The 25746-nt window shown below is 34.9% G+C and overlaps 1 protein-coding gene across 2 annotated transcripts in view; it reads left to right on the top strand.

The window, feature by feature from the left end:
- Window positions 1-25021, top strand: part of LOC126850530 (uncharacterized) — a 133679-nt gene extending 108658 nt beyond the window's left edge. For both annotated transcript variants that reach the window (XM_050593652.1, XM_050593653.1), the window contains exons 3-6: window positions 1212-1347; window positions 1826-1959; window positions 9162-9408; window positions 24104-25021. In XM_050593652.1, the coding sequence (XP_050449609.1) occupies window positions 1212-1347; window positions 1826-1959; window positions 9162-9408; window positions 24104-24273 (687 nt within the window). In that variant the 3' untranslated portion in view covers window positions 24274-25021. The remainder of the gene's footprint in view (window positions 1-1211; window positions 1348-1825; window positions 1960-9161; window positions 9409-24103) is intronic.
- The last annotated feature ends 725 nt before the right edge of the window (window positions 25022-25746 follow it).

Here is a 25746-nt window from a genome sequence, read left to right as displayed (position 1 = left end):
ATGACATAGGAATAATAATAATAATTTAGAAATTTAGATTCACAGATACGTATTTCTATCATGCTTCTTTCAAATTATTATTTGATCTCTTATGACATGGCAAAGTTACGCTTTAACTTTACTTCCGCTTAAAACTCGCTGAGCGCATTTTTATGTATCTCTATATTGAAAAAAAAAAAAACTGTTACGGCATTTGAAGTTTTCGTGATTGATATGCAAATTTTTCTGGCATATCCAAAAGTAGCACATGAAATCGACTAAATTGCTAACTTATTTTTGCAAAAGTCATACACAAGTTTTGAATCGATGATGTCACTATGATCGATATTGCAAGACAAGAAACTTTTGTCTTTTGTTCTTCGGCATCTAACAGATAGCTAAAATGTGATGCTTTCTGCAAAGATGTATCGGTAAAAAATTCTTATCTCTGCTCAGTAATCTATATCTGGCGTCGTAAGGATTTCTCCCTCTTCAAGCGCCCGTAAAAGCACTTTGAGGAATGTCGTTTTGAAAGGAATCCTCGCGAGAGCGGTGTTACTTTAGTGACAGTTTTACTGAGGATTCATACTTTTAGCAAAGTTAGTTGAATGCGCGATCGATACTTATTATCGTTTTCTCTCTTTTATCTTATACAGAATCAATAAGACAGAGTATATAATACAAACACGCCTGATTCTCACAATGTCCGATTCAGTTTTCTGTCGTTTATTATTTCGTGATTATAATATCCTCATCATAGAATGGAATAAAAGAACGTTAACTATCTACGAGCGCTGAATCATCCGTAATGAATATTTCTTGCATCTTATTCATTACTTCCAACAAACTTTCTCTCCACTGCAGATTGCCGAGCGTAAAGTTTAATTGAAGCAACATTAGAAATGTTAAAATTGCCGTAGACATTTGTTAGACTTTTCTATAAAATCTTAATATATAGATAGTGCGAAAATAATTTCACGCTGATAAATTATCGATATTAAAATAGTGGAAAGTTTGAAGATTACGAAAGCGTCCCTAACTATATATATTGATGCGAATCTATCGTGCATGAAAAATGACAAAAACTTTTCGTACCGCCGTAACAAGAAAAATTGCGGTGGAAGGTATAGAGAGAATCGTAGAGTGGAGGATTATAGGAAATAGAGAGGGTGGGTCAGCAGACGGCGGAGGGCATAGGTGGAACACGGTACATCGGATTTCACGTTTTACAGGATTCCGCATCGAACGCGCACGATGTGACATTGATGAACGTGTCCAGGCTACTTACCGGGACGTACAAGTGTGAGGTGTCAGCCGGCAGTCCTTCCTACCACACTTTGATAGCGCGGGCCAGTATGGAAGTAGTCAGTAAGTGTATCAATCATCGGGATTTAAAAACTTTTTATTTTCATTTTCTTTCGGCAAAGAAAAATTTAAACTTTATTGCTACTCTCCCCGATTGTCCGCAATACACGCGCGTTCTGTTTCCATTTATCACGGCATTCCATTTCAAAACGGCGATATATTTTGTAAGTATATATAAGGATCAACGATCAGTTCTAATATCGTCGGTTTTAAACAAGATCGAGCCTATAAATCAGAAATAAAAAAAAATCACCACGTGATGTAAATTATAAATTGTTCAACAAAATGCGGAGCAACAACAACGGCGCTGAGAGATCCGTCATTTGGACACCCCCGTCGCTGATAGCGAACATGACGGGGTCGTTACTCAAGTCCGTTTCCGCTAGTACGCCCTCGGCGCCGTTGGCGTTTCGCCAGATGTCGAGTTAGTGTCGTCGTGCAGCAGCCGCATGTGCTAAACGACATAATTATTATGCCTTAGACGCCCCAAAAACCGATCCTACGATTCGTACCGAGAAGGAGCGCATAGCGGTGGGCGAGACGCTACGAGTCAACTGCTCCTCAGGCGAGTCCCGACCAGCCCCCGTTGTTACATGGAAGCTCAACGGAGAGCCCGTAAGTATCGTCTCTCTCGCCTAGGTCGTCTTATCCTATATACGTCTTCGTAGTCGCAGTTACGTGACCTTACTGAATGATTAGAGTTGCACCCGGAAGACCCGGGCCTATTCTATTCTGTTGTCTTTCGACCCTTCATCCCCTTGTTCTATTATGTTCCGTACTGTTCACTCGAGGCTTCTCTCCTCCGTACCGCGGCAATATCGAGGTACCGGCGTCACGGGATTTACGAAAGAATCGACGCGCCTGACACCGCACTATAACGAATTTCTAGCATGTAATATGATTTTGTATGCAAATTATCTTGTAGGAAGAAATAATGAAGTTAATGAAAAAAAAGTTATTAAAGAATTTTTAGTGAAACTATAATCAATCAAGAAAAGTACAAAATGTAATAATGTAACTATCATATTGCAAAGTTCTACATAAAAAAATTATCTTACTACAAAAAAGAGGGGGAGGAGAGAAAGAGAAGTTGTGGATAACAAATAAAAAGTGAAAAAAATCAGAAATTCGAAAAGATAAGGAAGCAAAGTTTTGCAGTGCTTATTTTTTAGAATTCTATAAGAATCGCAATATCTTTTTATCAAAAATATGTATTTACGTAAAACGTAAATCTTATTTGAAATATCTCGAAAATTTATCGACATAATTTAATATTGAAATTTAATAAAGGATGATTCATAGTTACCATTATTTTGAAACATTCTGTGCACGTCAGCATGATCAATACACGATTGTTAATAAACTAAGTAGACGGAATTTTGTTTTCAGATTATTAATCTGCATTGCATTTCGCATGATATTAATTAAGATTATTAATTAAGTATATAAATATGAACATTAGTTTTATCAACGAATAATTTTTGAATAAACACAAACGTAACTTTCTATTCTTTGTGATCTCCTTAATAAATTCTACTTTTTTAATTCCAAAATAACTTCTAAGATAATTGTTTTTTACTACAGAATAAAAAGCAAAGCAAAAAGTATATTTCACAATATAACTGTGCATTAAAATCGCTGGTTACCTTTATATATAATTGTTCATAAGTTATTTTCAATAGAGATTTGTGTTTCCAATGCAATAATACGCTACAAAGAGTACGCAAAATTAATTTACAGAAATTAACATTTTGCGTTTGAATACATCTGATTTTCGACGTCGCTTCATAACAATTGCGCGAGCAAATTATCGCTTTAATATTCCGATAGCGCGTATACATTACATAAATACTTATGTATGCATATACATGTATATATATATATATATATATATATGTATATGTATGTATATCTTTTTTGTATATTTTACGTACACACTTGTATTCAATCAATTTTTCAAATCGTTTTCAAACATTTTTTTCATCACCGTACATATATATTGTCGAGATATATTTTTTACATATGATAATCCTCGTATGAAAAGTTTTATGCATAATTTCTCGCATAAAACATTACACTTTCAAATAGATTTCTTTCATATCAAAGCATGTATACACTTGTCATTGGTCAAATTGTCGCCATAGATGCGAGCTCAAGCTCACTTTATTGCTATTCGTTATTCATGTAGTTTGCCATTCCATGTGAAAACGTTCGGAGGTCCATTCAATGTGAAATATTCTCTCACAAATATTCAAGAATCTATAAACAGTTTATTTTAGTTGCAAACATTTTATGTAAATATAAAAATTGCTTCAACATACATATTAATCAATTAATTAATTAATTAAAATAAAATACATATTATAGATACAGTTGGACAATGAATAGCGCATACATCTCTTTTTCTCTTCTTCATAATTATTAATAATTTGTCGATATTATAAGTGTATTATACGGTTATTATCATTTTAAATGATTTGCAAATAGATATATATGTGTTGAACGATCGATTAACAATAAAGATCTATCTTTTCATAAAACTCAAGGAACTTCAAATAAAAAATTCTTGCGTATGCTAACAATTTGTAGAGCCCTCCTGTTAAGTGCAATTTCAGACAATTGCTCCAAAGAGTACTAAAAGAAATAGGGAACAAATAAAAAGAGATAGAGAGAGGGAGAAAGAGAAAAACAGATAGAATAAGTATATTAAACGTATAATTGCGCTCTTGTCCGTATCATCAAGTGTCCAATCGATTGGCGAAATTTTATCCTCGATTAAAACGTCTGAAGTGTATGTTATTTCGCTAGATTGCATCCTGTTGAATTACCTCTAGATCGGCATTAACTGCGTTAATAAGTTATATGCTTTTACTCGCAATATTTCAAGACTCGCGCGTAAGACCAGCCGCTTTATGACTTAATTCAGCTTTAATCGCATCGGCGTAATTACCGAGGTGCTCTACCAGCGCATTTACGAAAGCAATACTTGCGCGCACAAACTTGCTCCTTGCTGCAAGCTGAGGACGAGTAAAATATTATACTTTGGAAAAAGAAGAAAATAATAGTGACATGGCCGAAGCCTTTATCTTGACAGGAGGAAATATCCATAGAGAATATACCATTGGTTTAAATAACCAGGACGCGCGATATTTTCCACGGAATATTCGTTTTCAGAGGCTGGCGCTTTGTTTTTGAACGAGCAGATTTATGCCGTCCTTTGACACTTTTCATTCTGACGATTGAAACGGCGTAACTCACTTTCGGCCGGTCGGAAAACTGGGAAAACGTCAGCACGAGGCGAAACGACGCCGGAGCGATTTAACGGAATAATTTAGTTGATTTAACGAAAGCCACGAAATAATAATTTATTTGCATATCAGGCATCCCGTAGGCAGACCGTATCCGTATCGATCACATGCGAACGAATCTTGTTAAATTTAATTTCCATCCTTGTACATAGAGATATCAATTGTATGTCATTCTCATAAAAAATACGCAATAATATTAAACTTCAACTTGTGGGCACGCTACGTAACATGCTGCTCATTGATGATTTATTAATAATTAAATGATGTAGTCTTGTAAAAATAAATGTCTTTAAAATTTTATATAGTTTTTCCTCGTAGTCTGTGCGTATGCATTCGAATAAAAAATATTTTTCTCTATATGTTTTTTTTTTACATAATGTATGATTTATGTGTTCAACATGTGTATGGGTAACTTTGACTTTATAATAAATTATACTATCTAATATGTATAAATTTATGAAACATGATATTTCATGTTGAAACAATATAAATGCATAATAAAAGATTCATTATCATATAAAATGAAAATGGTTAAAAGCATCATATTTCTATTACAGGGACAATTATTATTTAACAATATTATTATTTTCTATATTGCATGAGTTGTGCTATCGCGTTTGATCTGTTTTTTTATTATATGTATATGTAACCGCAAGCGAAAAGAAATTCTTGGCGTAATTTTAGCACAATAGAAGCACGAAGGTTGTATTAATCCGTGTTGATTTAATAAAAACTATAATAAGAATTTAAGAAAATATTAATAACTTTACGATATTTTGTCGGTGTATGAATTGGATTTTTTCAACGAAATTCTCGGCTTAGCCCGAAATAACGAATGAGCACGTGCAATTTTAGATAGACGCTTGGAGAAACGCGTGAAATATCATCATTTATGAAATATCACTTTTGAAATAATACGAAACGGAGCAAACAACGGAACAGTGTTTCGACAAACGTAAGTAAAAATTCGCATTTCCGGTGGCGATAGGAACAATGGTCTCACCCTAGTAAAAGCATCCTGGTTGAAAGTGCACAGGGGTCGTCGTTTCGCCCCTCTTTATTTTCGATTCGCGTTCTCCCGTCGCCCATGGCGTGTGTCATCGCGCACTTTTCTCAGTTCCAAGCACCGCTCTATTGTTGACAACTTCCTCCGTAGCTGTCCTAACAGAGCACATTCCCCCTATTGCGGGCATACTTTTCGTTGACTCATTCAACGACCCTTACTTGGCAATCTTTAATCGCCCCTCGATGTCTTCTATTCTTATATAACTCACGTTAAATTAATAAACTAATGTAACAGTAATGTTTTGCATATAAAGACAAAATTAATAATTAATTATTAATTAAGCTTGACTTGTTACATTAATTTTATTAAAACATTTTTTTTTATTTTTTCTCTCTCTCTTTCTCTTTATTAAAAAAAAGAATATGTTTCTAATTTTAAATTTTATCGGATATTAATTAAAAACAATTAAAAGTTAATGTTTAAAATATCGTCTATTGTAGTATTAATTTGAGAACGACTATGAGCTGTCAGAGACGGAGAAAATTGAACGGTTCTTGCGCTTCCGATAAGAGAAGAGAAATTAGAGAAATTAGAGAAGATAAGAAACTGGAATCTCTCGTTTTCAAACGTATTTCGTTCTAAACGTATCCATTTGGAGAAAACGTAGTCTTATCAAGTAACGATTTCATGTAATGCAGAAAATCGTCACTGAGTTAGAAAATTGTTTTCATCGATTGACCATTTGCTTTTCCCCATCCCTCCTCCCAACCTTCTTCTCCTATCGTCTTTTGCTTTTCTCTGCATGAGTACGTATATAACTTGAACATATACATTTTTTTTTTTGGTTCACGTAGGTAGGTATATAAGTATGCTTGATCCGTTGCCAAGAAAGCTTCACCTCGGTTCCACCTATCCCAAATCAAGTTTTCGCTCATATTTTCTCGCCGCCAATATTTCCGCCTTGCTTCCCACGCTCTACCCGGAAAGCTTTACCCCGGCATATGAAACATCCACCAATATTTCGGGCAAATAATCCCTAGTCACACAGCGCGTGCATTCTCGTAAATTCGCGACCGAACGTAATTTTCGAACTTTTATTGCGTTTTTTATGCGCCTGATTTCCATTTCCAAAGTTCTCTTGCATGGTCGGTTAGTAATGTTCGTAGAACTGTTACGGATTGTTTGTACGAAGTATATAAATTATACAGTAAAAATTGCAGCATGCACCGCTAACAGAAAATGTAGACTTTAAGCAAGTTAATTTACAATACTTACGATACTTTGCACGGTAAAATAAAATTTCGAGTCTCGACAATTCTTTGTTTAAAAATATTAATAAATTATTTCTGTGTTCTAATTTTTATTACATCTCTATATATATATTTCATAATTCTAACAATCATATAAATTGTGTAGAATGTTATTCTCAAAGTCATATATCGAAGTCACACAATCGCGTAAATTTAGTTATTGAATGCGATATTTTACGTTAATTCTCTAACCGTATACGCTTTCAAATATAGAGATAGATAGTGACTGCATTGCGAAATGCAAGATCCGCAATACATTGCAGGAAGGTATGCGCTATGTGGAGAACGTATGCACAGCGGAGCAGAGAATATTACATTCGCAAAGACAATGAGGCGAAAGCAAACCGCGCGGAAACTCTATAGCACCGTCAACGTGTCAATCAATCCCTCACTTCGGGAATACCCAGCCGAATAATATTATCAAAATCCGCTCACGGAGTTATGAAGATTGTACGCAATGCACTTTAGAGTCGAAGCTATATACATGTACAGGACACCACCGCGCACTCTCGTCATGTGACATATAAAAGAAGGGAAAATGGAGGTGCGAGAGAAGATGGCGTCTGTGATGGCATCAGCTTTATGCTTTATGCTTTATGGATGTAGCCTGTATCCGCACGTGACACCGTACGCCCGCGGACATGATGTATGTCCTTGTTTGTTCTACAAATGATAACGTCGCCTTCGGAGCTCTCAGGGAGTTTTCTTGTTCTCGTAACGTAGCGGACGATCGAAGACAAATTCGTTTCTTCTCCCGGTCATATATTCTTCTTGAAAGTAATCCTGGTTGTACATAAAATAAGGTCGCCCCTCCTCATTTATTACGGATCATACATTTATATTTCTGCCACGACACAGTTGAGACATTGACGTGTACCGTGTAGTTTGAAAATGTGTGACAATAATGATATTTTTACCCATCAAATCGTTCAATTCAAAATTTTACACTATCACAGTTATTTATACATATAAAAGATAAAATGAATTTACTTATTAATTTTATATTATATTTTGAAGGAAAAACCTATGTTATAGTATTTGAATATTCACGAAAATGTTAAAATATATATTCAAAAAGATTAAGAATAAACTTTCCACACTTCACTTTATGCATACAATGCCAGAGTTTGATATTATTAGGATATCTCCTCAAATTTCGTATTATCCGGATTTCAAATCCGTTTTGACATTTTTATTAGACTCTTTGGGTGTACATATATCCGGATTTCAACTGATAAATCCGGATTTTTCGAATATTCGGATTATCCGGACAACTGAAACGTGTAATGCTTATTTTTTATATAAAATATAAGCAGCTTTCTCTTTCTTTTTCTTTTTCTAATAAAGAGATATTTTTAAAATAAATTATATATATATATAAGTTTCCACACAAAAAATTTTGAAAATAATTAACGAAATTGTTTCGTGCAACCATCTGTAAAAGTGTAAATAAGAAGTCAAAAGATATATCACAAAAGAAGCTATGTATATCAATGTTATAATTTTATATACTACGTATATTATATAGAATGACGTCGCTAAAATACAATACACATCTCCAGGTTTTCTCGGAATAATAACGCCGAGCGCGACTTTTAACTCCAGCTCCTTTCTGCTCATTTTTTTTTCTTTTATTCTTGTACGGAGACAAAAGGTGCATCTACGTTAGAGACAAAAGATAAGCTTTATCTGTATTAAGAGCAACATAATCGCATAATATCCTTAACACAAACAGCAATAGTAATTCCCTTTGTGGAATACGATAATAATAAATAAATATGAAAGATATTTCAATATACTCATTGCTAGACTGGTTATATAGAATAAATAATAAAAAAATTTTATTAAACTTATTAACCATTATTAATTATTCGCAAACTATTAATTATTCAAGAAATGCTTGTAAATCGGTTGAATTATTTATAACGATAAATTATTTTTGTAAATTGTATATTTATTGCAAGAGAATTTATCCATTCATTTTACACACGAAATAAAAAAGTATTATTTAAGATAAATTTTAGAAAATAAATATTTTATACAATAATTGCATATTAACAAAAACAATTCAAATATATAAAGAGAATATAAAATAAAAAAAAGGAGTTTATATTTATTGTGTTACAAAAAAGAATCTCGATAAAATATATATGTCTTATTAAGCATTAATTCAAGTGATGCTTATTGTTTTAGATCTCAGAGGACAATATGCAGTATAAAATACAACATTATAACATTTCTTTCGATAACGAGTTACAATCTATGAAGTCGCTGATACAATTTAAAGTGACGGAGAACATGTTTCTACGCAACGGACGCTTACACCTACGCTGCACGGCCTCCATCTCAGACGTTTATCGAAAATCGGCGGACATTGAAATCACCGAGGATAAACCGCGTCTCGCACCTATCACCGGCGTAAAATCACCATCATACGGTGGTACGTAGCTATTAATTACTTAGCTATCACATACTATGTTTATTATTCTGATCATGTCTTATTTTGATTTTGTCATTTTTAAAAATTCCTTTTAGTCGCTTAATACTCCGTATCTCTTATTTGTATAAAAAAAAAAAAAAATAATACCACTAATACTTTTTTTTTAAATATAGTTGTATATCTTTTTACACACACTTTTTACACACTTATAATAAAATTATAAGAATAAATTTTCTCAAAATATCTATCTTTGTGTGATTGTCTAATATTGAATCTGCATATATATATATATATATATATATATATATATATATATATATATATAATCATTAATATATAATATAATTTAATTTTATAAATCAGATACGTTTGAAAAATTGTTAGTTAGATTTAGTTGAGTTCATATGATGTAATAATACGAATTATTATTTGTAGACTATGTGAGAGTATTTAAAGATTATGATAGATCGTAGACACTTCTCGTTTTCAGTGTATCATCCTAAAAAGTTTGTGAGATATTCTGCAATTGCAAGCGAATAAATAACACTCATCAAACTTACAATGGGCATAAAAGTTTAACACGCGCATTGCTGTGAAGATCGATGTTTTAAAAGAGAAACGAATGGCAATGATAAAGTAAAGATATCGTAGCAGCGAGGGAGAGAGAGAGAGAGAGAGACTTTCTAAGCCATATATCGACTCTTCGTCATGACATGGAATCAATGCAGCATCGATAGCAATACGATCAACCATCTCCGACGGTACAAAGCTACGAAACCGGAACGAGCATTAGTTCGATATATCTATTGCGACTGTGATAGTCGTCAAGCGTGCGCTTACAAGTCGCGCGATACTATTGAACTGAACGAACTTTGTTGATCAAGCTAAATGGGACAGTACAAGCGCACATAAATGCTCTTTCTATGCGCGAGTAACACAAGTCAAACGCGATGAACCGAGTCGTGCAGTTGATTTTCAAACTTAACGAGGCACAAAATCTATTTTCTCTTTTTTTTTATATCTACAATAATAACAATTTTTCATTATATATATTTATTATCTATTATTTTATGTATTTATTAGAATATTTTATATATTTATTATTTATATTTTTATTAAAATACGTATATATATTTATTATCTATCTATTAGAATTACCAAAGCAACAATACAAGAAATGAATTTAATTGCAACGATAATGCTAACTCATACATGTGAGATACGCGCGTAATAATCGATATCGCAACTGCAGCATTGATTTGCAGTCGTCTAATAAAATATAATATACGATCTCATTCTCTATCATAATTCTCGAGATGAATACTCGATCTTCATAGTCGCATGCAGTTTTACGAGATACGCGCAGACAACAAGGCGGGTGCTGCGGCTCTTGGAAGGACCATTTCTGGAAGCGTGCAAATGTAATAAGGCTAAGAAGCGACAATAACATTTATAGCCCCCGCGGCCCTATGAATGTATCGGGCCATGTGCAATCTTTCACATGAATCACGCCGTTCAGCGACAGTTATGTGCTCTTCGCAGCCGTATCAGCCGCTCGCCAAGAAGTCGCAGGGGTTACAATTGTTCCAGCTGAAAAAGCATAGCCATTATCCAGTTACAGAAAATGGTCTCGCATCCGTCTTCCCGATCAAATCACTCGGCGGCGATTCATCCGTCACGCCGATTTAATGCGTGTCTTATTTCCGACCCCACCTCCTTAGTTCACCCCTCAGATTGTCGCGCGTGCAGTCGCGTGTAAACGCAAAAGTTGCGAAAGTAAATTCATTCCCCTTCAGAAACAGAAGGATGACTCATGGAGAGATATCTCTCGCTGTTCGATTATGCACGTCCCAACGATCTTTACGATACATAAAGTACAACAATCAATAAAACAATAAAGTGACGATGTCAAAGTTATCGGAATCGTAAATTGTTTCGAGAATCAAGTTGTTTCAAAATTTAATTATAATTAATATTACTCGCAAAGATGTATATGCTATGTATCTTGCAATTAATAATTATAAAAAATAATCAAAAAACATTTTTGAAAAAGTACCGCGACAATCTTAGAAAGTTCCTTCTGACGCGCCCCTCTTTTCCATTTCCCGAGAGAGATTTACTCGGGGGCTGATAAAGAGCCGCACTATTTTTCTAAAGATTTTTAAATTACCAAGCACGGTTTATAAATAGGGGATTATAGCGAGACGGTAGAGTTGCGTTATACACACCATATTTCCACCCCGCGCCCACAAAAGCCCCGCAAAACTTCCTGAAGATCCTTCGCCGCGAGCCATTAATCAATGACGAGGAGAGGTAAGGCCGAGTTACCAAGTTATTTGATTGACACCATAAAGATCGTTAATAGCAAGAGTAGCATCGTGTGTGTATCAGCGTGAGTGGCGTATACATTTATCACGCAATGTCGGTAACAGCGCAAACACAGTGGGATACGGGGTGCACGGTGTATCCCTCATTCGCGTAATTTAACGATGATTAAACTGCGTTGCCTCATTACAAGAGGCAACAAAATGTAATTGAAATCGCTTGCTGGCTGATATTGATCGTTCTCTGTCAGCGCCTATTTGTACGCATAACGCGGACGAGACTTCTCGCGCAACCATTTTTCCGTAAACATACATATCGTAAAGAGGGCTGTTTGAGTATTAATTAAAATCCTCTGGCGCACAAATGAAATATCTCGATTGCCTGCGCGCGTCACTTCATCGCATAATAATATCCGCGTGCTCGCGCCAAGGATATTAAATAATAAAATAAGTACAACGCCATTATGACTCGGGATTATTTTCGCGGTGTAAAGACCTATTCCGTAGAGACCAGCTATTTCTCTCCAAAATTGTCGGCTCACTTAGATCCTGCCTTCCTCCGAGCCTCCGGCGCTATTAATCAATGAGGAATTCAGCAATTAACGCTCCGGTTTTATTAATGTTCCACGAAAGTTTCACGTATAAACGTTGTTTATGTCCGTATATGTGTATGTCGTGTATGTACGAGTGACATCTGTGAATTTTTTTTTTTTTTTTTTGTTTTTGTGTGTGTCAAATATCAGTGCTTGTATTCCATTTACCTGCAAACTTAATTTTATAATGATATAATATACATATAATTAAAAATAGACTTAAATAGAATTTAATGATACTCAACGCGTAGCTTGCAATGAAGACGACTTAGTTGCGAGAGCAATCAATAAATTATGTTCGTTTGAAAGCGACGTAGCGGTTCTTGGAAAACGCGGAATGAATCATTAGCGCGTTTACAGTTTACATCGTCACGATTTCAGGGCCGAAGTCGCTATACTTGCAAATGCGAGAGACGCGATAAAAGTGCACAGCCGTTTCCGGTGATTGAAGATTTTCATCGAAGCCGATGGTGCCTACTTTTAGTTGCCGATACCATTACTTCGCAGTAAAAAGAGCGTAAACGTGACTTAACGCTAGTCTATAGCCGCACCCTCGCTCGCTTTCGCCATTTCTTACACGCCCTCCGATAGTTAATCGAATTCCGTTCCTCTTTTATATCATCGCGACGACGCCGATGTCGTCTTTTGGCAGAACGATCCAAGAAATCTACTAAACTCCCACGCCCTCGTGTCTTAATAACGTTACCGATCGTTTGGTGGTGATACTTACGCTCAATGAGATTACATAAGACAGGGAGAAATTTATCGCGAACAGCAGCGTAATACCGACGACGATATCTCTCGCTTTAATGCAAATTATTGAGCTTTCCTTCGCTAACGCGATAACTCCTACGTTCTTAATCCGTTCATGTCAATAAGATGACGTATATTTGTCATTTTTATTACAAGCAGCACAATATTCAATATTGTATAATATTACTGCCTTGATTACACAATCATCATAGTCAAAGAAACGTGAAATATTTTTTATAAATTGATAGTAAAATAAACTTTGATTTTAAATTATATATAAATGTTAAATAATAAAATATTTGACATGTAAAAACAGTAAACGTATAAAATTATATGCAAACTGTGCTTTTATAAACAAAATTCATTTATTCGAGAAAAATGTAGAGAAAATATACGTATCACATTGATCTTTTATATTATAAATATATAATTTCACGAACAATTGAAAATACACAATTATACGTAAAACTGTTTTATAAATATTTTAAAAATACGATGTATTTATGATCTTTTTATGATCAAATTTTAATTATTGATAAAACAATTGAATTTACTACATCTCTCTTCTGATATGTAAACACCAAGTAATTCAACTCACCACAATATTTATCAAACACATCTCCCTTGCTTCTAACCAAAATTGTATATCGCAAATCCGAAATGCTCTGGCAAGTGTACTTGCTCGAGTCTAGTACGTACGAGTGGACTCGTATCTGAGTTCGAAGTAGTTACTGTGTTGACACTGTTCGGCCGTGAAGATACGAGTAAATATAACGGAAATACGCGACGGGATGTGTCTTCTTAAATTATTTATACAACAAATATACAAGATATCAAAAAGTATGTAAAAATATGTAAAAAATCAGAAATATATTGATTTATAAAAGTAAGTTCTGCTATAGATAATTGATAAATCACTTTTTTTGAAAAACCCGTATTACTTATGCAATATCTAATTATTTTATCTATTGCAAATCATTAAGAATGATCATTTACGATCATTACTAATACTGTTGCATGTATGGAGTTTAACTTCTGAAATAGATGATTTAAAAGTGCAACTTTGCAATATAATGTTGCAAAAATTCAAACAAGGAAATATTGCTGTGTGTGCAGCAAAAGCTGCAAAAAATTTGTGGCAGCAAAGGGGCAATAAATGATCGAACGGTATGAAAATAATTTGTAAAGTTTTGTTCTGGAGATTTGATTTTAAAAACTGATAATCGTCCTTTCGGCTTTGATGAAGATCGTTTTAAATGAATTTGGTGGAACAGAATCCACATTACATAACACGACAAATTATAACGTTTTTTAAATATAAAAATACAGTTTGTTAAGTAAACAGAATTTATTTATGAATCAATAAAATATTATAAATTTTAAAATATATAAATATTACGTATTCCTTTTTGATTTCCATAAAATTTGATTTATATACCGAATAATTGCTTATGAAATTAAAATCTAAAAATTCATATTATATTTGTTAACTATTATTATTGAGTTTTATTGTAAACACGACAAAATACAAATGACAAAAAACTGTTTTGAAAATATAAATCCATAAAAAATGATAACAAATAAAAATATAATTTTGCAAACGTACACGAATTTGTAAATCACAGTGAGTGATTTCCGTGGAATAATATTAAAATAGCGAAACAGGCACATGGAAAATTTGTCGACCTGAATAAAAGAAGGCTGTGTGCCCGAGAGCGATCATAATTCATAAATGGTAGCGAGTTTCGAGTCGAGTCGAGCAATCGCACGTAGTTCCTTTTTTCCCGATGAATTTGCATATCCGGTTCTGCTGTCGGCTCACGAAAATTTGCATGGCCGCTGCTGCGCAGCCAGGTAATGGAATTGGTATGGCAGTCTATAATCCACATTGAGATCGACCGTCTGCTCAACCCGAAAATCAAGCGGTCTACCATCTACGATCGATACTGATAATAACGTGCACGCGCGGTATGACAATATAGTGAGACCGGAAGATTAGAAATTCCGTCGCGCATCCCATCAATCCCATTGGAGCAAAAGATATTGGAAATATACAATAGACAGAGCTTTTAATAGTATCAATTCGGAATTTGAAATAAATGCAACATCGAAATATAGTAAAGAGAGAAAATCAATCTGCATCTCTTATGTCGTGAACCGTGTTGTTAACGAAATTCTTCTCGTTACACAAACAATATCGAATTCGTTCAATACTCCACTCGATATTCCAGAAATCTTTGTTTCTTTCATTCTAAATGTAGGAGAATCGCAGACTTGAAGAACTTGATTGTGTAATCAGGAAGGATTGCATCTTCGAGAATCCAACATCCAATATTTCAAATTTCTTTATATATATATATAGAAATTCCAAACAAGAACGATACAAACAACGAGCAGATTAGAAATTCTGTTGTATCTATGTCCAATCATTTCCATGAAAGGAAAGCGCCGGCAGGGATACTCGTTAATATTCATCTCCGGCTGTCGGCGCTCTTTAGATTCGTCCTGTCCCCAGGAATTGGAAAGGAATCGTAGCTCGATACGTCTCCGGTAAGAAGACAGCCCGTGCCCTTTTTTTCTTTTTCTTTTTTTTTTTTTTGTGCTCCTTGAGAACCCGTTCTCGTCCTTTTTCTGCAAGGAATCGGCACCCCATTGGTAGGATATACGTTTCGCATTATCGATGCGAAGCGAGTTTGCAGCCGCGCACTTCTCGAAGGTATCCCGGAATAGTAAGAAGTAAGCACTCGGGCGTGCGCGCGAATGTCGAAGTCTCTACAAAGTGAGGAAAAGGGCCGCGGAGAGAAGAGCCAGAAGAATGCGAAGCGAAACTTGGGCGCCTTGGGAGGAAGGAAAAGCATTATAGGGGGAAGGGAGACGAGGCGCGGAGGAAAGAGAGAGAGAGAGAGAAAGTTTCTCTCTCCGTGAAAAGATTCACTTCGATTAGTAAGTTGGCGGTGTAAGCTCCCCATTTCCCCATCTCTCCATCCGCCCGGATGGATTTCGCATCTCGGTCATTCGCGAGAAAAATTTTTTTTTTATTCCGATATCGTCATGTACACGTGCTGCAAATTGTGAGCTGCTCGAGAAGTTTAGCGAAAAGCAAATTTAACAAGAGAGAGAGAGAGAGAGAGAATATTTTACACACATTTTCCTTTACAAAATATCGTAACTAGACTCTGATATCGATACTTTGCGAGAGATGTTAATAATGATAAGGAAAGAGCTGTGCGTTAAGATTAATTTATTAGTAATATATACTCCTATACGAAACTTTGAGACCTTTGAGACTTTGCAAATCTGTAAAACCCTGTAACTGTCAGAGGCATGAAAATGTAGCCTTGTCATTATATAGCTTGACGAAACGTGCGCTAATGCGAAACGCTTCGATGAGCACCATAGTTGCTCAATTTGCCAACTCTCACGGAAACTAAGGAAAACAGACGAGGTGAGATCCATTGCTCATTATTTCGACGAAAGTTTCTGTATGAAGATACTCTCTTAGATTTTCTGTTCACTTGTACAAAGATTATTCGGAAAATAAATTCTATTCATCCTACACATGTTTATAATCAACAAAGAATAAATTTATATCGGAATAATCTCATGTCTGTGTGTTGCAAAAATAAATTTTTTTTTTTTAATTTTTCGTGTATGTACGTTTAAAAGTTGTTTTCTCATCATATTTGTTGTTGTATTTTTTTTTTTTTCATACATCTTTTATACATCTTTTACTTTATATTAAAAAATACAGACAACCTTTTTGAGATAAAGCATTTTTACATATTTTCATTAAAGATTAAATTAAAAAAAAAAAAACGTAACTTTATGAAAATTTTCTCTACAAACTGGTTTATAAGGGATGCGCGTTGAGTGTTTGGCAATGTCTACACACGCATTACATAATCATGCCAATATTGATCGATAAGTACTGCATATTTAATTATCAATTGTAATCGTTTTAATGATGAATCCATTAACGCTTATCAATTATGTACCATGTGTTAATATGCATTACGATCCAGGATTATTTATGCAAATTAAAATAACGCTGGAGAATAATGTTGCGCTTACCGACAAAAATAATCATATTAATAATATTTTTTTTTCTCGCAGTAATACTAATTCCTTTCAGTGCCATATAAATTAGTTACACTTTGCATAAGAACACAATTACTTTTTCGATTCCGGTAAAACACTGGAGATGTATTTCGAAATTACTTTCTTGGATACGAATGCTAGTCATTGTATCGATTCCGTGTTTCAATCAGCGGGATTTTTTTCTCCTGACATAAATATTTGCATGCAAATAATGTCCACGACATTCATACAGCTCTGAATCTTTTGTCTTGCTTTACCATCGGTTCAGGTGCAAATTCGCGATAGTCTAATTCCATCGACTACAAATTGCGCTCAGTCGACGAGCATATATACGGAAGCATATGTGATATTCGTATATACCAATTATTCCAATTTTGCGACGATTTCTGTCTTTATCTACGAATTCTTTTGACTTTTTCTAATTAATTTAAGATTGATTTGTCTCCAATAAAAATTCAATTGTGTAATAAAGAGATATAATTGTATATTATTTTCTTTTATACTTTTTTTTTAATATTGATGTTATAAAATATTATGAGTCTCTCATGCATACATACGTAATAGAAGAAGAGAGAATTAATCTGTAAACAATTCAACGAAACATTGCAATATCCCTGTCAAGAGAACAGAACTGCGTGAATTTGATGCAAAAGATTTGATAAACTCGCGTGAGGATGCACGATGAAATCTACATGTTCTGACAATCAGAACGAAACGATTTCAAGTATCCCACGAATTGGCAATTTGATTGAACGTGGAAATGAGTTATCAGAAATGGAAATCAAATTTCGAAACAGGAAACGGTGGATACAGTACAAAATTGACTAGCAAGTTCGTCGCGAATGCGATGCAATATATCTCGCTTTATCCACTGGCATGATCATACTTCGCGACAGTTGTATGCTGCGAGCACTAACTAGATCATACATATTCGTGACGAAGTACTTCATTTATTCGCTTTCATTATCCCTTCATTTCGTCAGAAATCTTTCATCATTCTCTCTTCCGTTATGCTTTATAAATGAGAGAATTCATATGACTATATCTTTATTACGATATCCTCTATTAAGGCAATGGAAAATGGAATATATTGTCTCTAACATAAATTTAGATAACGTAAAAATTTATGGAAAGTTAAATAGAGAATCTTAATTAATAACATATGCCGAATAAAACAAACTACACACGATGCAAAAATTCGTAAATATTATAACATAAATTGGTGCATTCTGTTGCAAGAAAACTTATTCGATAGCAAGTAAAAAATTATTCAATGCAATATTTCGTTTCATCTAACAGCCGAAAGTTACAGACGTATCGGAAAAAAAAAATTGTTTTCGACAAAAAAAAAACCAATTACGACTGGCCATCGAAACAGTTATGAAAGAAGGCGTCGACAAGTGACGGGTTGATAAAGGACCACCAGCGCCAACCATGCGTTCATTCCCGCCTGTACACATCCGCCCGGTTACATCCTCTTTCCTATTAGCTTCTACGCTTTGCTTCAACGTGTTTACCCTAAGCGGTTCAGCGACGTATAACGTTGTAATGTGTTATACGTGGCGTCGAATGCGTTATGACAGAGGGATGCAAGGCGCGTCCGAACCCTCTCTTTAGTCCCTCGAGCATTTGAGAGGAGGCGAATGGCGTTAACGGCACTCGAGGTGAAATTTCAGGCTTCCGAAAGCCGACATTTCCGACTCGATGCGACCCGACAAATAATTGGCCATCCGCCAGACACCGACTCTACACGTGCTAAACGTCATCGCTAGGCGAATTCGCTTGGAGAACGCGCCGACGCGACGACGAATTTCGCCTCGTGATTTCCGTCGCGCCGCGGTGTGTCACGACAGACATGTGACGATGAACACATAATTCACGCGCTGACACATCGAAAGCAATAGTCAATGTGTATGTACAATATACGCATATTTTATGCAGTCAACGCTTGTGTACACTTGACTTTTGTCGCGCAGAAATTTGTGTCAACGACTATTCCCGCCTATTTTCTCTTTATCATCGACAATGAACGATGACTTGCTCGCGACGTATTGTCGTAGAAATTTATAAATAAGTGAGTAATCTATGAGAAAAAATTATTTGCAGCAAAATTATAACACTAATTATTACAGATGATATATCTAAAGTATTATAATTATTGTAGTTTTCTCTGAAAATCTTTATCTTTGATAGTTAAAAATTATTTTTTCCAATATATGTATTTTTCATATATTTTTAACTTTTCTCAGTTATGTAAATTCTTAAATAAATAAAATAAAATTGTAGTAAAAGTAAGAAATATAATTTAAATAATTAAGTCTGTGCCAATCTATGCAAAGATATTTACCGTACTGCGACTGCATTATTAATTTTGCAGATTACCTAATTCGCTATTATAACGCAGTAATAGTTAAATGGGGCAATGGTCTGCGGTTTAATTGGGTAACGGGTTAAGCACACACAGGTGCTATTTACCACGAGCTAAGTGAACCGTAACGAAGGTAGCCCATCGAATGAAGTGCTTCGGAGGTCGATTGATGAGGGAAGAGGAAACGTGTCGTTAACAAAGTAATTTTTCAAACGAGCAAGCATTATTCCTGAGTTAAACCGATAAATGAGTTTATTGAACGTACACGTCGGCAAAACAAATTCTATGTACGCGTATGTATATACTTCAGATGAAGAGACAGAAATTATATCGCGTATATCCGGCATCAACAAATTAGAGATAACTTGCCAAGCGTGACGTGCGTGTGAGATATCGTTATTCTCGTAATTAAAAGTGCAAAGCCCCTCCAGTTCGCGTCTGCTCGATAATTCTTCTAATTATTCCGAGAAAAGAAAATTTTATGTATTTATACATCATATCCAAACGTTGCCCTCTCTTCGGTCCATTTAATAATGGCCAATATTTCACGCGCTTTGCATGACGTGTGAGATTCTTCGGTTCTCGCGGGATTCATAAAAACTCTATTTGCAGTCGAGAAACTCGCGATGACATTGTCTTGTATCTCAGAACATAGAAAGGTAATATTCGTTCACTCCATAACGCTGATACGAAGAAAACTTACGCTTCTCCTGAGTATACCATCTTAAAAATTGCTTTTATCACGGGACACAGCGGAATCGATATCGGCGGAAACTTCTATATTCCGCTTTGAAGTAACGTTAACCTGTTTTAATGTCAACAAAGTTCTGACACATTTCTCCGAAAGACTCTCTCTCTCTCTCTCTCTCTCTCTCTCTCTCTCTCTCTCTCTTTCGTGAGAAAGAACAGAAATTAAATAAGGGAAACCGAGCACGTTTTATAAAAACCTTTATGCTAACTAAATCTCTCTTGTTTTCTCTTCTTGTCTTATTCTAAAGAAAGCAGAACTCAATTTGATCTAAATTATGTGATAATATTTATTCTATAAAGCATATAATATCATAAATGCTTTGATATATTTGTGGCGCACCTGTAAACATTATTAAAAAATTCAAATTTTTATTTAAATTAAAACTCAAAATTATTTTCGATTTTATATATATCCTTATTAACGCCTTCAGACCTGACAACGTGTAGAAAAAGCCTAAAGAAATTATAATTCGCGATGCATATATGACAAAGAACCTTAACTATCAATCTTTTTATGATAACTTTTCCGATCGCATTCAAAACTATATACGTCTTATTAAAGAAAACACTCTCTCTATCGAAGTAAGTCAAATCACATTTATAAATTTAAATAGATTTATATCACAAACTGCATAATAAAGCGCTAAAAACTTTATTTTTTATTTGATAAAATAATATTTTTGTGTAATAAACATTTTTAATTAATCTTTAATTATATTATCCTATTTTAATTCTCATAAATCTATAGCTGTTAAATTTATGGAGAGAGAAAGATATAAAGATATAATGTTTAAAAAATGTCCACCAGTACGTGTCTCGTGACAAAACGAATAATAGCCAAGATACAATACGACATCTAATCGGATTAAGAAGCGATAGTGCAGATTGCAATGTCGCTTGCAGTAATATGAAAAAGGTTGAGATCAAGTGGGAGATCTCATGAGAGTTGTTCTCTTGTTCAACGAAATATAATAAATAGCATGTTGTGACCAATTCTGGCAGACCTCCAGACTGTTGCCGACATGAATCTCGTCGTTGGAAGTTATAAAAGGGATATGTGCTCAGGGATATAATATTTGAAGGTGTAATCGAAAATATGACGTACGAGATAAAACGGTGCAATAACAGAAGTTTTCATATTAAAATAATAGAAATTTAAATAGACCATCTACGATATTTTTAAAGAAAATGTAGAATCAACTATAAGGGCATGTGCCAAAAACGCGCTAATGTTGCAAAGAGAAAGTTTTCATTTTATTTTAAATCTTTCTCTCTCTCTCTCTCTCTCTCTCTCTCTCTCCACACATAGTTGTGTGCTTTCACGACAGCCGGATTTCCCGGAATATTTTCTCGCTTCTGACATAATGAAATATATACAGCTAAATAGATTTCCTGTTATTCAAGTAGACGTATTAATCTCACAAGTGCCACTTTTTCTCTTGTCATAACATACAAGTGTCACTGTCCCCAACAAGTTTATTAGTCCGATGAGCCATGAGTAGAAATACGCAACTGAACGTCGGTAGATTTGTCACACTAGTAGTGGACAAAGACGAATGTCCCACAGCAATTAATGATTATTATTCCTTCACAATAACGAAGGCACACGCCGAAAGAATTATTGTTTGATCAGTTATTCGGTAGTTACAACATAATGTGCGATTATTAATGAAATAGATTCTTTAAAATGAATATTAATTGACAGGATCTGATGGAAATATATATACAGCGATGATAGTTTGACAGCGAGAGTTTTTCAATTGTTATAAATCACTTTTATATTTAAAAGTATCTTTGGCTTCTTTCTAATTCTCCTTGTAGGATTACAGTAATTCATGTATATATATATATATATATATATGAAAATATAATTATTAATAAAAATAGGGATGACAAGCTTTGCATACGCAATGTTTATATCGCGCATTTATTTTCATTTAATTGAATCCATAGCGAGTCAAGGGTGAGAACTTTAAATTGTGAGATTATCTTCCAAATCCTCTAGTCGCTAAAATTTAAATCCTGTAAAAAATCTTTTTCGTTGCCTGCATTATAATCCCTTCGCCGCTTCGATTATCTGTAAATTGATTAGCAAAGTCTGTTTAAAAAGTTGACTTTAAGTATTGCGTAAAGACGATTAAAGCGTAGCATCGGAAACTTGGTAATCTCGTTGAAAAATTGTAGATAGGTAGCAGTATAGGTGAATTATGATTCGTGGAAAGAGGTAGGGCGAAATTACAACGGCTATATGTATAACTACAGTTCGCGTTCGTTTCAGACTTCACAAGCGCAACCGTTCAAATTATTTCCTCGTTCTAGGGAAATTACTATCGTGCACTTTTTGCCGAGGTTCTTTGCATCTTTCCCGCCGACGTTATCCCGACGGGCGACCGGCACGGCCCTTCCGGTAATTTGCTTTTTCCCTCCTGGTTTGCTCGCCTCCTTTCTGTAGCGTGCTGCCCGCTACTCTTCCTCTTTCTTGAAAATTTAATCGCGGAGCCGCGACGTCGCCTTTAATGCGATTCTTCGCCGCGTTCCTTCTTTTACCCTGCCTCGTTTTACCCAAGTTTTATTTCATGCCGCCGACATCCGCCGACGCGAGACTTTCTAAAAGAGCCATCCGCGTCCGTTGCGGTTAATAACGGCAACCTTCTTCAAAGGACACTCGCTGGATCTTACGGAAAAAAAACACACACACACACACATCCACACACCGGTATTTCGGAACTGCAGTATCGATCGCTTAATATCACCAGTGCCATCGAGAAGCCAGAATAAATCGGTTTTCGATATTAACGAATGCCATTCCATGGATTGGTTAGCGAAATTAAATACGTTCTCCAGTTTGTATAGAGCGGAATCACGGTCTAAATTTTGCAATCGTAAGCTGAATACGAGAACCAATTTCGACTCTCATTCAATTTCGCCCTGCTTCAACTCCTCGTTCAAATACATTAACGTTTTAAACATACTTACAACGAAACGTATAATATATTATCTAGTTAGTCGTGAAATTACAAGTTCTTACAAGACTTTGTAATTTTTGTAAGGAATCTTATCTCTCTTAGTTTTCATAGTTTGACGAGAGCGTCTTACAACAATCTCATGGAGAATGGGATAAATATTACTCATCGTTGATATTCATCAGAATTTGAATAATAACATAATTAATAATATGTTGCAGTAAGTCAACACTTTTTACATTAATTAATAAATTTAATTTAAAAAATATTAAAATTTATTTGTATTCGAATATAATATATGCTATAATATAGTACAATATATCGCATAAAATATTTAAAAAAAGAAAAATAAAATTTAAAGATTTACTTAAATGTGACAGGAAAGAATGAATATTAAGGTGAATTTTTTTTATTATCCCATTTATAACTATATTTCTACAATGCGCACGAACGAAATCTACAACTCGAATTACTGTCTGCCCGTTCCACGTCGAATCAAATTACTTAGCCGTTGGCAGTACATAGGGTCGTAATTGCGAAGGAAACTTCTCAAAAGATGCTCAAGTTCGGCAAAACTTTCTCTCTCTTAGGCTCGTTCTCAAATTTACATTTTCCATGTTCTAGCGAACGAGACTTTGCAGTCTACGGCGACTTTTACGGATTCAGTGCCATCGGCGGGTATAATTAAACTTGTCGCGTATCCTTTCGGGACATCGTGTCTATTATTCGAGAATGGTGCGCGCACACAGTCTCGAGTAACTACGTCGTGATCTATGCCGACACGTTCCATAAAATTTCATTACCCTTTCGCGGTTCGTTAACATGCGACTACTTTCTGTTGAGCAGGAGCGAACGGATGCGCCGGACAGAATTGGCCCTGGAATGGTAATCGTGGCACGGCGATAATAATGGCCGTCGCGACGGCCACCCTCTTCCTCATGATGACATCGCTGACGATGATGGTTGTACCGATAACGAATGTACTGCCGAGGAACGAGCGGGCGGTTAGCAGGTAGCTCACGGGCACCCTTCATGAAGATATCGCTGCTACTGTCTGATCCGATTACATCGTCCATGTAAAACCTAGTAGTCTAGGGCTTCCAGTTATGTATGTTACTATGTATAGAATAGATAGTGGAATAACGATGATTTTTATTCTCTCGAGGAGCCTATGAAACGCGAACAAGATTGGCGTAACGCTAGCGAAACGATCGCAAGACTATCCTAACTCGTATACCGTTACTTTTCAACGTGTTATCTTTCCATGTAAATTGTTGATCGCTCTAATAACGAAAGGAGAAAACATGACGAATAAATAAAGCAATGTCCGCGTATCGAGACATAGACAGAGATAATCGGTTATCCTAAAGCAACGAAGTGAACATAAAATTGTTACGAGCCGAGAGATCAGCTTCATTTGTGTCATTAAAGAATGACAGATATTTCGACAGAAGGAAGAAAAACGATGGAGATTCGACTTCCGTTCACCGTTTTCATTTGAATTCTCCGACGAAGCATAAATGCGATATTTATTAGTGATCGGAGTGTTCATAAAGTGTCAAATATAGATTATACACAGGGATAACTATAATAAGTAATATATATATATATATATATATATATAAATATATAATAACGTTAGCGCAGTAACGAGCGGCGTTCTGCTCAATATTCGCTCCTTTTATGATGTCTGACAGAAAATGCATCAAGATAGATACCGATTTGTAATCTGTACAAATTGTAATAAATTATAATACGAACTGTATACAAGAGATTTCTTATCTTATTGACTCATCATCACTGCGTATTTTACCTACTTTAATTTTTTATTACGTTTTTTTTTTTTTACACAGCAGAATTCTTTTTCCATCAAAGAATAAGATAAATTCAAATTCATGAGGTAAGTTCATTTTATCTATCTACATTACCTTCGTTGTGCGTTATCTTTTCTTGTAGCAATCATCTCATTAATCCATCATATGTGCAGATATCTGCTACAGCACTTTCATTAAAGATTTAACATTCGTATATGTTTTGCTCGCAGTATAAACACTCACAATCAGATAGTAAAATAAACCGGAATAATTTCAGATTCGTGTGCTTTTAATGTTAAGCCTCAATCCAGAAGATGCTTTCAAACTTTCATACCTTCAAAGCGAGTTAACATTGACTCATTCACTTTACGCGAGTACGCGAACGTTTACACGAAGCACTCTGAGCATTCGCGTCATGACGGCTTGGCATAAAAATAATTATCAGCCTGCTGCATCAATGAATCAACTTTATCTCTACAAAAATTTCTATATACTTTATACCATATTTCTGTACCTACTTTGGCGTTTCGCAGAAACATATTAACTTTTACAACTACCCATGTCAATTCTACGAGGATTCTAATTGGATTCTAATCTCGAGTCGGATCAAAGTGCTTGACATTTGAAAGCATTTCTCTCTCTTCGAGCGAGAATATATGAAGATTTATTCGATAT

Source organism: Cataglyphis hispanica, chromosome 6 (genome assembly GCF_021464435.1).
Source record: "Cataglyphis hispanica isolate Lineage 1 chromosome 6, ULB_Chis1_1.0, whole genome shotgun sequence".
NCBI lineage: Eukaryota > Metazoa > Arthropoda > Insecta > Hymenoptera > Formicidae > Cataglyphis > Cataglyphis hispanica.
The sequence above is the reverse complement of the archived record's forward strand: the minus strand, read 5'-3'. Positions and strand labels throughout refer to the sequence as shown.